Raw genomic sequence first — 14,672 nt, 5'->3', positions numbered from 1 at the left:
AGAAAATCGGTCAATCCAAACTTGAGTTATTAAACTAATCATCCACTCATTGGTTGAAATATTATAACTCAAATAACTCCCCGAAGAGGGGCATTATGTGAAGCCAGAGGAGCATCATGTGATGCCAGAGGAGCACTATGTGAAGCCAGAGGAGCATTATGTGAAGCCAGTTTCTGGTGCTTCCTCGCCGAGAGACTGTTGGAAGATGGCTGCTAAAAGCGATGGAAGACTATACTCAGGTGTCTGGGACGATATGCGTAGGTCGATGCTCATGATGTCATCAATAATGTCATGAATATTACCGAGTACGCCTTTAAGCAACAAACACGAAAACAAACACTAACGTTGACACGTCGTGATGGGACGGGGAGACCATTCATTCCATTCACCGTAGAAGATCATGATTAATTTATGACAAACAGCATGTGCTGACCTCTTTCATTGATGTTATATTGCTCAGGGTTCAAGAGTCTGGTGTTGATGGCGGGGATGGCGACGTTGTGGTTGCTGTTCCTGTTGTTGAGGATGACGTGGAGCAGCGAGAAACCATTACGTTTCAATGGTACCGGGCATCACAACAAGGGGAGAGGCACTGACAGGTGGGCATGATCATGTACGCCATGTGACAACACTCACTTCAGTAATATCAAATTCAGATTTCTTGCTTACATGTGAATATGTATATATCAAAATAACGAGAAAAGGAATAAGCTTAAAATCCTGCTATGTTTGATGCAATAACTGCTTTTATAGGTCATCAGCCTATGTGAATAAGAACTGAAAATATATTAGTTATTTTTCACAAGATGAATGTCAAAGCTGGATATCAATCACTGGATGAATGTATGTTTCCGTAACTTGACAACATGGACGTTGCCTAAATACCAACATATGATTGTCTGACCGAGCAGATTATTGACGTCCATACATTGCAGATGGATTGTCATGTGCGGTAACGATCGGCTGTTAACGGATGGTAAACACGAAGACAGTTGGAAGGTTCTGATTGTTGTCGACGACAATGCCTCTATGCCGGCTTGCAACGGGTAATTGCACATGGAGTTGAATGACGAATTTATATTTTAGATCGGAGTCTGTTGGTGCGGGAAAGGAAACATAATTATGCATATAACGCCTTAAAAACAACGCTGCAATTCTCATGTCTCAATCACAGATTCGCCTTCATTATACACAGTGCCACATATTTGTCACCTCACAAGAATTTGTTATCATTTACTCGCTGTAAAGTGGTATTGCCATCAGGACGGGCGAGTGTGGATTTACGCCACATTTAGCAATATTTTAGCAACATTACGGTGGTGGACACTAGACATGGGTTTCACTCATTGTATCCATGTAGGGAATCGAACCCGGATCTGCGGCGTGCGGACCGAACACTTTAACCGCTAGACTGGCCCATCTCTCCATATTAACCATCAGTTTTTTTCTTCCGCAGAAAGCAATCTTGTTTCACAGTTAGCCTTGGTGATCCAGCTGCCCAAACCTATGACGTCATCAAGGTAATTAACGACCACAGACTCCGACAGAGGGCTTTGGGATTCTTGACTGTCATCTCGCGAGGTGCCGACGTCATCTATGACCGATGCGCCGCTTACAACCAGGAAGACAATGTGCAGGGCTATTTCCTCAATCACCCTACCCACGGCATTGTCTATGTCGACAGAAAGGGTTACTTAAATAGACACAAGCTGTTTCAAAGTACGAACACAAATTATGCAAATCGACGGCTATTACGATATTGTACTCAAAACAATTTGTCGCCTTTGATTCAACAGAAGGTAGGGCCCATTTTACCTGGGAATCTGAATCCTCAAACGTCAGCACACCTGCAATCCCTTAAACAGGTATACAACAGACTCCCCACTGTCTTCCTACCCAACCACGTGTACACAGAATTAGAAGATGTGCCCACGTTATATCATAAAGAAGGGTTCTGGTCCATGCTGATGCTGTTCCTACCATCCGGCTTTTGGATGGGGCAGGCGTTGTCACAGAGGCTGTTGTGGGAGGTTGGGGGAGTTGTAGGGCTCATCCCCAAATGGGACAGCTATCAACAATTTCTGAATCGGACAACAAACACATCCAGGGTCCTTAAATCATTGCTGAAAGATGTTGTGGACCCATGGGACTGTAAGATCGGCAGTACCGCGTTCCAGTGTATACGAGAGCTTAGCAGACACCTGCTGGACCACACTGTGATGACGTCAGAAGACAGAGGCCTGATCCAAGCCTGGCTAACGGATCTGGAAGTCGCCGGGTATAAGGAACCTAAAAGAGCTAATCATGAATTTCATTGTCAGAGCACTTTGATCGCAACCTCTGGATTGATTAGACCGCTTTTGATTTCAGCAGGTCAGCCGTCCACCTCTGACCTGTCTACTGTGATAAACACTCTGTGTCCTCAACTCATGTACTCAGACTCACCTGCACCAGTCATAACCGATGTTGCTCTCATCATCACTTTCAACTCAGACAAATTTTATGGCAATCTTCCCCTTCTGGAAGCAATTCACAGACGGTACTTTGCTCACATCATTTACTGTGGCCCAAGACAGGACAGATTCAAGGCCAAACTTACTGCATCTATTGCCTCATCGAATATTCTGTTTATAGAGGGCTTAAAAGAAGGGTGGCATTTCATGTGGGAGTGTCTGACCTTGACCTCCAAGTTTAACCTTAACGTCAGAGGTTACCTACAGATCGGGGACGACACCCTCTTGAACTCGTGGAATATCGCGGACCTACCACGTGACCGGATATGGATTGTGCATCACGGGCAGTTAATCCGGCGGGATGAAGAAAGAAATGGATGGGTGTGGTGGAAACGTGCCTCGGGTCAGAAGGCCGTTAACCGTGCTCTAGACACGGTTGTCAGAACAAACAGCAAGGAACCAGGGAATATACACGTGAGCAACTTTTTGAAAACGTATACTGCCAACGTTGGGGACATAAGTCACGTGTATCAAGCGTCATCTGACCTGATGTATATTCCGTCCAAGATGGCCGACCAGTTCAGATATTTGGCAGATGTCTTTCGTCGGGAGAGAGTAATTGTGGAACTGACATACCCGACTCTTATACATGGTCTAGCTCCCTCTGCTGACATCTATGTGATCCAAGGTGAAATACTCTGGGGTTACAAACGACGACAATATGCTGAAATATATCACGAATATTTGTACTCGCTTCACCCATACAAACTATCCAATGAACTCAACTCGACAGAGGGACGCGCTTTTTTATGTAGTGTGTACATGCCTCTTCAGCAGGAACATCTAGCGTTGCTAAGTGACCAAACCAACTATAGGAAATAATCATTACAGAAAATGTTGTAAAAATAGTTGTGCCTTATGCTAAGAATCAGATTTGTCAGGAAAATAAGACGCTTCATTTAACAGTAAATGTACGGTACATCTAGGGCATAACCGTTCATCTGCTCAACTGTTTACGCTCTACCCTACGAAAGTAGTGGGTGAGTGGGTTTAGTTTAACGCCGCCTTTACCAATATTACAGCAATGTCATGGCGAGGAACACCAGAAATGGGCATCACTCGGGTTTGCGGCGTGACGAGCGAACGCCTTAACCAAACAGCTTTCCCCAAGCAGCTTCTCTACTTGGCAATTGGGTGCAAATGGTCTCCATTTCAACAACATTGGATGTACACCATAGGCGGTAGCGATGCTTAGGGAACGACGCAGACAGACCGTGGGATGGGTGGGGTGGACTTGAACACAGGACAGGCCGAGAACAAGCTCCTTTCACAAAGCAACCCTTACTAAATTTAACCCTAACGCCCATTCTTTACCATTACGCTAAGGTTACCTTAGTGACTTGCGATCACCTTAATGAAAGGAGGCCCACAATTGGAATAAAGACATTCTTTTCCAGTTAGCTGTCAACCAAAGTCTAGCTGCCCTGTATTACAACCTTGTAGTAATTCCCACTGACAAGTAGTCAAAATAATTATTGAATAAACTGTTTCTACCTTCCAAAGCTACACAGAAATCCGCACAAAGGGAGATTTATACCAATGTCCATCAAATGCACCACCAAAGCCTTGTCCCAAAGAATAACAAGAACCCTTAATGCTGTCGAGGAAAGCGTTTCTTGATAACGTCTTTGAGAAGCAGTATGTAGTCAGTTTGATGTTGACGTGCTCCGGTTTTGGAATCTACAATGAAACGTCGCTCGCACTGGTAAGAACTTGTTAATCCATATATGTTTATCCTTCTGGCCTTGAGATTAACAGAAAGTATTTGAGACAAGGGGAATTGGTATCATGTGCATTCTCAAGAATTCAAAATGTCTAGAAGGAAAGCAAATGTCATTTGAAAACAATATGTGACATTCTGGACTTTCTCGCTTCTGCCTCGACTATTTCATGTTTAGATTCAGAGTGGCAAATACTCTGTGCGAACAACAGGGGTGATTTCAACATCACATTAGTCAAATTGCCTTTGTCGAGTCAAATTGCCTTTGTCAACATTTCAACAGCTCCGGTCTTTGGTGCTTACATTTCTCCAATTTGGATGTACAGTCGAGAGAGAATTTATTACCAATCTGTACAATAGCGGCATAACGCTCAGACGTTTGGCCAGTTAACTTCTTATAGTGGCCTTTAGAAGCTGGGGCAGTAAGGGAGGATGGAATTGTATGGATGAACAACTTCTTATTTCTGTGAAAGTGACGTTCGGTGTAAGTTCTAACACTGTTATCAAGCAAGTGATGAACAGCATAAGAATAGAAGACCATATGTTAGAGGAGATGTTTGTACCGTACATCAAGGATAGGAAGCCGGACACAATAACAACGATATCAACTTGTTTCGTCTAAATTTTAAAACAGGTAAACAGTACCAACCAGTTGACCCAGTCATAGTCGGGGTTAGATGATAACCTGGTCATCTTTAAAAAACAATCTGAAAACCCTCTTTTTCATACGAACCTACACCATACTAAATGGACATTGTTGATATGTGACATGCGTCCTCTAAAAGCTCTTTAGAGCTGTTGTACTGTCTGGTGCTCTAAGAGGTCTTATTGTTGTTATAATTATTTCGGTTGCCAAGTGACCGCTCGGAACAATTCGGGTGGAGAAACATTTTCAATTTTTAAAAGTTTCATGCTTAAGAAACGTAGCTACCATTCCTTCTGCTAAAACAAAGCGACCACAGAATGTTCCACTTTGTGAAATACTGACTTGACATTGTGATATTTTCACAAATGATGAAGTTGTTGCACCGTGGTTCATACGACATCATCAAACTTCTACCGATGAGAGCCTGGCTTTTGCAAAACAGTGATATGCTGGAGAACACTTTTCCGTCAGGTCACCAGCTCTCTTCAAGTTGTCAGTCCTTGGACAAAGGTGAGTGAGGGAAAATGGCTCCGTTCAAGCGCTTGTTTAAATCTTGTTGATTCACGCTGGGTCTGGTAGTTGTTTGGTTGTAGATTGTGAAAGATACTCAAATTATCTTGCCGAATAAACCTTACTCTCTGTCTTGTCTGTTTGCCTGTCTGTTAACGAACATACATCATTTAAATATGAGAGATGTTCCCATAGAATATTCAGTGCAGCACTATCCTGCATTCAGTCAGTAACAAATGATCTGTATAAATATTTGGTACTTACACACGGTGTAATTCTACTTTACCGTTATTCAATTTGCTCATGGGTGTCTGTCCCAGATAACTCAAATTTCATTGAGATATGCTTGTTTTCAGATGTATAACATGGGTGTTTTAATCCAGCAGGCAAGTCTGTGGGTTAGGCCAGCCGCATATCGCTATATTAAAACCCTGAGCAGATTCCACCACCCACCACCCACCACCCACCACCCAGGCATAAGTAGCGAAGCGAAAGAGTGGAAACATCCCGTTGAGGTGATAGTACACATATCTCTATGTACATATTCAAGTTCATAACAGCGTTCTGAGCTATTATGTGGCTGCCTTGTATAAAGATAAAAAAAGGAAATAAATCGATGCTTTATGGGAAGCCACTACACTGGTGATCAAATAGAAGCAAGTTGACCCGAATAAAATGACAATACTTCCGTGCATTTGTTTTATGAACGCAGGCATTCTAGAAGGTGGCCATATAGCGATGCTTGAAAACGTGTAAGAATCTATACCGAAACGTAGACACTGTAAAAATAAAGACGTTTAATTAAGTTTTGTCATTACCAAGTGTTCTTGTGAACAATATCACATTTGGATGAAAAGCTAAATAATTTGTGTTACGGAAATTGAGAGTAGCAATCTCTGCACACGGACGCCACAATGATCCTGATGACCACGCCTATGCTTTAAACTACATAGGGTTAGGATGTTGGCTCACAGTTGCTGACAATGATGGGAATTACATTCTAGAAGGAATAAAGGAGAAACTCCACACTGTTGACATCAATGACGTGCCAGACAGACCTGCTAGTCAGTGTAGTGATGGAGAAACTGTCCTGATAACTTAGCTGGGGCTGTCTGTATTACGATTCAGGGCTGTCTGACAGTCAGTAGGCATGTTGAGTATTTGTCGCAAGAGGGAAGGGACTCTCGGAGAGCGGCTAGGGAGGGTGGCTGTTCGCCTCGGTGGTGCTGTTTGACCATAGCTGTACTTGAGGTAATTGTGTATTAACTGGAATATGGTGTTGTGGACCCACCGATGGACCTCTGTGTTTGAAGTAGCAATATTCCAGCCATAGCAGCCCGGGATACTAATTTTATGTAAGACACAAAGTTGCCTTTCTATGGAATCCTAGAAAGGACATTGTCGCCTTACAGAAGTACAGGAACAATAAAATGTGGCAAAATTAACCAACAATACGGCAACGTGGCACTCTAACCATTTGTCGTATTATCGCTATGTCGCCCAACCAAATCTCGTTGTCAAAATGTGGTGTCCGTTCGCAGACAGTGCAAACAAGGGAGATAACTCTTGGTGGTATATTGTTACTAAGGACGCGCGTGGTTCATTTTAACATACTAGCAAAAAATATATCTACTGCAGGTGTTTGGTTTTAACCAATGGGTACCTGACATTGCTGCGCAAGTCTAGATACGTTCTGTTCTTCTGTTTTTAATATAATGCCACAGCAGCAGGGACGACAGGAGGGATAAGTTGCAGTGTTCGATACGTGTCTTACGTATCCACTTGAAACGACACGGGAATGTAATAGCTTTTGATATTCCAGCGTTGGTTCGAGAAGGAAATCTATGTCAGTAGGTTCGGGGATGCTTTCAACCTACAACCATACGTTTACCGGGTAGCCAAGTAGTTAAAGCATTCTCTCGTCCCGCCAAAGACCCAGGTTTGATTCCTCGATTGCGAACAATGTTGGGAGACCAGTTCTTTTGTGACATTTCTGCAATATTGTTAAAGGGGGCGTAAATCTAAACTCACCCACTCACACACCTTACCACATTACGGATTTCGTCCAACTTCCAAAAGCAAAAATAGCAAAGTAGAGCTTTGGGATAATGTCTGCCAGTGTCTACTACCAAAGCTGAAACACTAGCAACATTTTGGTGTCCCCCTGGATAGACTGCAAGACTATACTTGTCTTCAACTTTGAGGAGCGGTGGGGTTGTCTAATGGTTAAAGCGTTCGCTTGTAATACCTAAAACCCAGGTTACATTCCCCAAACTTTCTCTATCAGTGATGGCCATTTCGGGAGTCCCCTTCCGTGATAATTGCTAACTGGCTCAAAAGCATCGTATAACTCGCCAAATGGCCAAGTCCCTGTGTATGTGGAGGGTCGGAGAAGATCACCCACTTAACGCCGCCCCTATTATGACAGCTAATTTATAGTAATGGCTTTCAATTGTGTGACTGCGGAGGACTGAGGACGCGAGGGGGCGAGATAGTGATAATAGGTATACAAATCTACTCGCAGAACGCCAGAATAGACACAGACAACGTGTTTCAAATACACCCAGGATGATGTTGGCTTTCGTGGCAATAACAGGTGAGTCACGCGGCCTTTTGTCCTTCGGGAAGTGCATAGAGAAATTACGTGATGGTGTTTGAACACCGATTGTACTGATTTGATTAAAGTATATCCTATCAAAAGCTATGAACGCTGGTTTCAGTCCTCTTGGGCGCTCTACATGGAGCTGACTCACAGCCGGATTCACAGTCGGTCGCTGGTGAGTATCTGCTGTACATTCAATGTGGACCTGCCACTGGTGACATCCGTCTACTTCACGTCTGTTTTGTATTCTACAGTTCGTTAAAGCGGACATTTGTTAATCAGAACTATTTCACTGTCAACTATACGGTTCTGATTGAGGGTGTTGTACCGTACATATCTCTTAACTCGTTGCGCTGAGAACGCAGCGTAGTCCTCTAGAAAATACCCTAACTCCAGTTGACTGAAACAAGGACGCAATTGTCTCTGGTTTTCTGCACTGGGTTCAGTCTTTTGGACTGCATTTCATGCATATGTTTTCCCTACTTGTGGATGATTTTCGTAACAGGCGATTAACGAGATTGGGTGGTCTGGTTCACTGACTTGGCTGAAACATGTTATCCTCTCCCAGTTGTGTAAATCGATGTTCATGCTGTTGATCACTGGAGTTTCTGATCCAGACTCGATTATTTACAGACCTGAATACGACATTAAAAACAACCAACCAAAAGTTTGATTGCAAAGTTTTTGATACGGATTTCAAGTTGACCTTAAGTTGAAGGATTTATGACGCTGTGCTTTTGGGTCTAAATCAGTTTTCATTAGTAAAATTTCTTTTCCCCACAAATTAATCTGATTAAATCACGTGAGTGATAGTTGTGGTATCATTTACCTTTGAAAATAGTTAACGAAAACTCATGCCGTGTTTGGCAATATCCAACCGTCCAGTAAAAGTGTCCAGTCAAGCAGGTGACGGGCACGTGGTGAAGGTCAGGTGTCAAGGCAGTGTCAGATATAGCTTAACATTGCTAAATGTGAACTATTTGGCACTTGTTGATCACACGCCCGTTAGCGATTTGTCTTTTTCAGTTAAAGGGATGGTGAGATAGCCCAGTGGTTGAAGCGTTCGTTCATCACGCCAAAGCCCCGGGTTCGATTCCCTACATGGATACACTCTGTGAAGCCCAATTCTGGTGCCTCCGACGTGATATTGCAGGAATATCTCACTCACGGCGGGGAACACCAGAAATGAGCTTCACGTACTCATGTTCCATGTGGGGAACTCCGCACCTCGAGAGATATTCTGTTGGAGAGATCGAATCAAACATGCTCATGCTATCGACCACTCTTTTGTCAGACACAGACCCAATCATGAGCATGCGGATTAAAATAGTATAAATATTGCTCGGTTGGTCGAAAACGAACAAGTACTCGCATGAAGGTGTTGAGAACCGTTCCATATATTGCAGGTCGTGTGAGAGAAGCTCTGGTTTTGGCCGCCGATTCCATCAACTCGGCGGATGCCGTGGAACGCTCGCCTGATGAGGAGATGTTAGCGGACCCAGATGACATTCCTGGGGATGACTGGGACAACGGCGGCTGGGGGAACGGTGACGTCAGTCGGGACGTCAACGTTCAAGTCAGTGGCATAGCCAATGGTGAAAAGACTGAAACGTGGTCGCTTGGCAACGGAGAAAGCATTGAAATTAGCCAGCTGGGCGATGAAGATGGCATGAATGACGAATGGTGGGGAGTTTAGTCACGTCACATCACGTCACGTTACGTGGCATTGTGTATCATAGTCACGACTTGAATAAACATATACTTGTTCGCCAGTTTCTGGTGTTTTGTTTGTCTGTTTGTTGTTTAACGCCTCATCCAGGAATATTCCAAATATATTGCGGAAGTCAATAAATATTCGGGTCAGGACCAGACAATCCCGTGATCAACATCATGAGCATCCATCTGCACAACAACATCAACGAACTCAACGAGTCTGACCATCCGATGAGGTTAGTCGCCTCTTTCATGCATAGGTTGTTTAAGACAAATTGTAACTCGGATCTACACGTGCGTTTCAAAATAAAAGGTCAGGCGGTGCGGTCTTCCCCAATCTGCAGTTGGGGGTCGATCACATGACCTAACAATCTTAATTGATTCTATTACCAGAAATGAGCGACTTCCTGCCATAATAGACTTAACGACCTTCAGCGGGCTGATGGTAATGTCAGGCCAGTTGTGCTTCAAGCCTTGGGGACATAGGTTGTACACATCACCATGAGGGCCTGCGTGGCAGCGGGGACGGCCTTAATACTGGGTAGGTAAACAATTTTACGCAGACAATGCTGAACACAGCTGGTTTACATAAATCGATGGGGTCATGTTATATACGGTTCTGATGCACAATAGCTTCATTTGTACATTTTACACAGTGTAACACGCGTTATAGTTGGGATTATACTTAGTAAAGCACAAATTCCAGTCCGTTTTTGAGGTGCGTTCCATCAAGGATTCGAACCCACACTCTTAGAGTCAGGCACCTAAACGACAGCACACAAAGTCAGCCGCCTAATGGTGGAAGTCGCTATTTGGGTGGTTGACCTTTTTGCACTGGAATCTGTAAACCCAAATGTAACATATGTTACGTTTGACTAATTTCTAAATGGTATTGTGTAATCATAGTTTATACAATCGTCGTGAAATAACACGTTATATACAAAGTCGAAATATGCACCAGTGTGCATATAAACATGTCATGTCATTGGCGACATATATCGCTCACTTTTTATATACAGAGTGCATGGTGGTCCGTTTCTGTGCAGTGCCCATAGTGTTTGCCAGAAAAGACCTTGGGTTCGAATCCGAAATTGGTCCTGATTGTGTGTCCTGGTTTGTCATCACTATACCTGTGCATCTGTGATTCACCGATGTTCTGCATGTTTGTTTGTTATTCATTATGTAATCTCTGTAAATAATCGAGTCGGAACCGGAAAATCCGGTGATCAACAGCAAACTAACAGCAGCTTAGCACACTTCACCGACTACCTTTACCCGAACCGATCAGATCTGATCGCTGCTCACAATATCGATCACTGGCTCTCGTTGAGATCGCACAGTGGAACGGGACACTAGTTTGTTTGTTATCATTTCATTAAATATGACTGAAATACTGACGAAGTGGCGTTAAATTTTAACTCACTCACTTATGCTCCTCTTAATATATTAATGTTCAAAGCAAGTATGGCAACTAAAAGAGTGTGTCTATAATCTTGGAACAAGGTAGCTCCAGGTGTAGTTTGCATATATCAGAAGATCACGTGATAATGTCTGCGTGACATCTTCTGGCATCACGTCCATATAGTCACGTGCAGTGGGTGAATTTCACAACGCCTGTTTCATCTTAATTGACAAACATTTGTACTCTTTGTGTAAATGAAACGCAGTGTTTGAGAATATAAAGCGCCAGTGCTTGGCCAAACCTTTAACAACGTTTCTTCATTCAGATACACTATACCCACTCACAAAATTGAAGTGGTTCATTTCAGTCAAAATCTTCACATCAGCTCTTAATTTTGCCACGTCACAGTGTGCTAAATTACTGTCTTACTAGGTTAGAACTAGGTTAATTATTTATCTATATATCTGTGTTCCCAAGTAAATTGTTCGCACCTTAAAGCACTGAGTGTGTTTACCTCAGATCTGCCGGACGAAAATGTTGAATGATCTTAACCCCACTGAGAATGTGTGGGGAACTAGGATATGAAGGAAGAGGTGGATACGCTGTGACATGATGTTTTTTATCTGTAGTGTACCTCGGCGCATTCGATAGTGTATTGCCGGGTAAGGAGGTCTCACATAGATATTTGTCGAAACAATTTTCTGAAAAAATCCTGGAATTCTATACGCCGTTTTTCAGCTGTTAGCAGTATTCCAGCAATTCACTGTATCACGGCGGGGAATACTAGAGATGGGTTTCACACACTGGTTACTCGTTGGCACCCGAACCAGTCGTTGTGACGGGCGAACTCTTTAACCACTGGGCCAACCCATTGCTCTCCCTAAAGGAAGCAACAGACAGAGTGTTCTTCCATTTCGTCTGACCTATATCAAATGTTAGTCGTGTATATTTCTTGTGGTTGAGTTTTTGTATTTCGTTGCAGCGACGGTAGTGTTGTGTGACGTTACAAAGGTGAAGTCATCGGAGGATTCCGTTGGTTCACTTCCTGGTAAGCGAAATAATTTAACATTATCACACGGAATTCCACACTAGAACACGTGATTTCACACTACAAAATTATACAATGTTTCATTCTACTACTATAACCCCAAATCACATGTCACATGTTATAACACATGCTATAACATTATAACACGATATTCCGCACTACAACATATGATTTAACATTATTGCACCGTATTCTACACTATAAGACATGATTACATATAACCACTGATGATTTAATATTATCAAACGGTATTACACACTACAAAACATGTTTACATTTTATTACACATGATATAACATCATAACACGGTAGTCCACACATGATTACACATTATCAGTCATGATTTACCATTACTACACGGTAGTCCACACACGATTTAACACTATTACACATGATTTAACATTATTACACGGTAATCCACACATTATTACAAATTATCACGCAACAGAGCACGCCCTTGTGGCGCGCTGAGCTATTTAAGTGGTAATATTATTTACTGAATAGTCATCAACATATTAAGCATTTCACGGAATGTAATTGAACGTATGTGATATTTGGTAGATTTTCCCTGATTCTAGTACATGAATGTTTGAGTTTTGTTCGGGATTCCAATCTCCACTCTCGGAGTCAGGCACCTAATAGCTACATATAATATTTACTTTGTATTCATAGTCTACGTTGTGATATACGTCAAGTTTAACTTTCGACTGTGATCTAAATTACTTAGGAGCCAAAATATAACTCTGAAGTCAGTTTTGTATTTCTGTTGACGTTCGACACATTATTCGGATTTTCTTGTCCTTTAACAGACAGTAAACAAAAACGTTATGGTAGCATCGTCAAGCAATAAAATACTTGTCTCATGGCTGTGCGTTATGTATAAAGAGCTGGAAGAAGGAAGTGAAACCCCAAAGCTGTTCGTATTGTACATATATCAGGCTGACATTTCTGTGCCTCTCTCTGGTACTCCCGCCAGTTTGGTTTCAATGACAGTGCTCGAACTGAGTCAGCCTGTGTCGGAACTGAGTCAAATGTGGTATTCTCGGTCGATTCATTTCATTCAGTTCTACTGATCTGACGCATCGTGTTGGTATCTAGTTCAATAACTTGATGAATTTTACAGAGAAGCTATACCTTTAAGTATGTATGACTGCAGTGCTATCTTTGGAATTGTTATTGCCCGCAGAACGTTAGGTTGTTCAGTACTCATGGTTTTATGCGGGTCCCTATATGCCTAACCACAATCGCCGCAGCGACATTCATTTGATATTCAGGTGCGCTAATATAGAATACCTATGGCTCTGTGCCAGCAGAACAGGACAGAAATGCGTTATCTCTTGTTTCAGATCACTTTGTTCGCTCTGTTGAAGTTGCAAAAGCTTTTCTCCGGAACCGGAAGTCAAATGACGCCATATTGGGAGACAAGAAAAAGCGAGGCTGGGAGTTTGAGGACGATGAGGAGGAGGAGGAGGAAGACGATCGGTTTCGGGGCGGGATGACCATAGGGGTAGGATACAGCAGCCGCGGCCGCTCTAGGTATTCCGGCAGGACCCGCTCTAGGTATAGTGGCAGGTTCGGAGCGTACCGAAGCAGGTACCGTCCCTACGTTGGCACTCGCTACAGAGTCAGGATTAACAGAAGATTCCGAGTTAGGAACATGCTGGAGGAAGCCAACAGATGGCCTTTACATTAATGACCTCTCTGGGCCTCATGTTCAGCAATAAACCGGCTAAAACTCTCAGCAAGTTCTGGTGAATATCTGCCACTCGGTGAGGATGTATTGTATCTATCCATAACGCATCCTCTGCGCAGCTTTGAGGTACGATGAATGGTATCGCTTAAAAATGTTGTGGACTGGGGCCTTGGCGTGTTGAGTTTTGGATCAAATACGCCACTCCGTGAATTAAACACACAGCCTTGATTATTTTCAAACTATGTTTTGGTTGTTGTATAACGCCGCAAACAGCAATATTCCAGTTTTATGATGTGGGTCTGTAAATAATCGAGTCTGAATCAGACAATTGCATGACCAATAACATGAGCACCGAACGATGTAATTCAGATACTGTGGCATCTGCCAACCAAGTCAGCGAGCCTGACCACCAGATCCAGTTAGTCGCATCTTACGACACGCATGGGTTACTGAACACCATTCTAACCTGGATGTTCATGAGTCAAGGTTTCCCCGTGTTCACATTCCTACATTTGCGGATATATCGCACAGTAATTTATTGTAGAACAATGGCATAACTGAAATACGTTGTTTCTGGTAAGACAGAGAAGGGCAGTGAGCCTGGTCACCCGTTCCCGTCAGTCGCTTCATACGATGACCACTCGATGACCTTTAACCTTTTTTTAACCTTGAAAGGTTCCGGAAACCTGGGCCCCGTTTCACAAAACTCTCGTAAGCCTAAGATGTCGTAACTTTTCTCGTAGCATTTCCACCTCCTATGTTACAGTATACCAGGTACAAATGCTACGAGAAAAGTTACGATACCTTAGGCTTACGAGAGTTTTG

General features: G+C 43.0%; 3 protein-coding genes across 3 annotated transcripts; all 3 read left to right on the top strand.

Annotated features, from left to right (window-relative positions):
* Positions 1-121: 121 nt before the first annotated feature.
* On the top strand, positions 122-6,491 carry LOC137277432 (uncharacterized). Its single transcript, XM_067809163.1, has 5 exons — positions 122-257; positions 461-599; positions 1,457-1,520; positions 1,866-3,141; positions 6,394-6,491. The coding sequence occupies exons 1-5, from the start codon at positions 122-124 to the stop codon at positions 6,489-6,491; spliced, it is 1,713 nt and encodes a 570-aa protein (XP_067665264.1).
* A 1,342-nt stretch (positions 6,492-7,833) lies between these two features.
* LOC137284936 (uncharacterized) lies at positions 7,834-9,763 on the top strand. The gene is made up of 3 exons (XM_067817007.1): positions 7,834-7,985; positions 8,110-8,166; positions 9,398-9,763. The coding sequence occupies exons 1-3, from the start codon at positions 7,958-7,960 to the stop codon at positions 9,685-9,687; spliced, it is 375 nt and encodes a 124-aa protein (XP_067673108.1). The 5' UTR covers positions 7,834-7,957; the 3' UTR covers positions 9,688-9,763.
* A 399-nt stretch (positions 9,764-10,162) lies between these two features.
* On the top strand, positions 10,163-13,895 carry LOC137284934 (uncharacterized). Its single transcript, XM_067816995.1, has 3 exons — positions 10,163-10,245; positions 12,089-12,154; positions 13,501-13,895. The coding sequence occupies exons 1-3, from the start codon at positions 10,206-10,208 to the stop codon at positions 13,845-13,847; spliced, it is 453 nt and encodes a 150-aa protein (XP_067673096.1). The 5' UTR covers positions 10,163-10,205; the 3' UTR covers positions 13,848-13,895.
* The last annotated feature ends 777 nt before the right edge of the window (positions 13,896-14,672 follow it).

The sequence above is a fragment of the Haliotis asinina genome, chromosome 1 (assembly GCF_037392515.1).
Source record: "Haliotis asinina isolate JCU_RB_2024 chromosome 1, JCU_Hal_asi_v2, whole genome shotgun sequence".
NCBI classification, from domain to species: domain Eukaryota; kingdom Metazoa; phylum Mollusca; class Gastropoda; order Lepetellida; family Haliotidae; genus Haliotis; species Haliotis asinina.
This window is presented reverse-complemented; position numbering and strand designations above follow the sequence as displayed.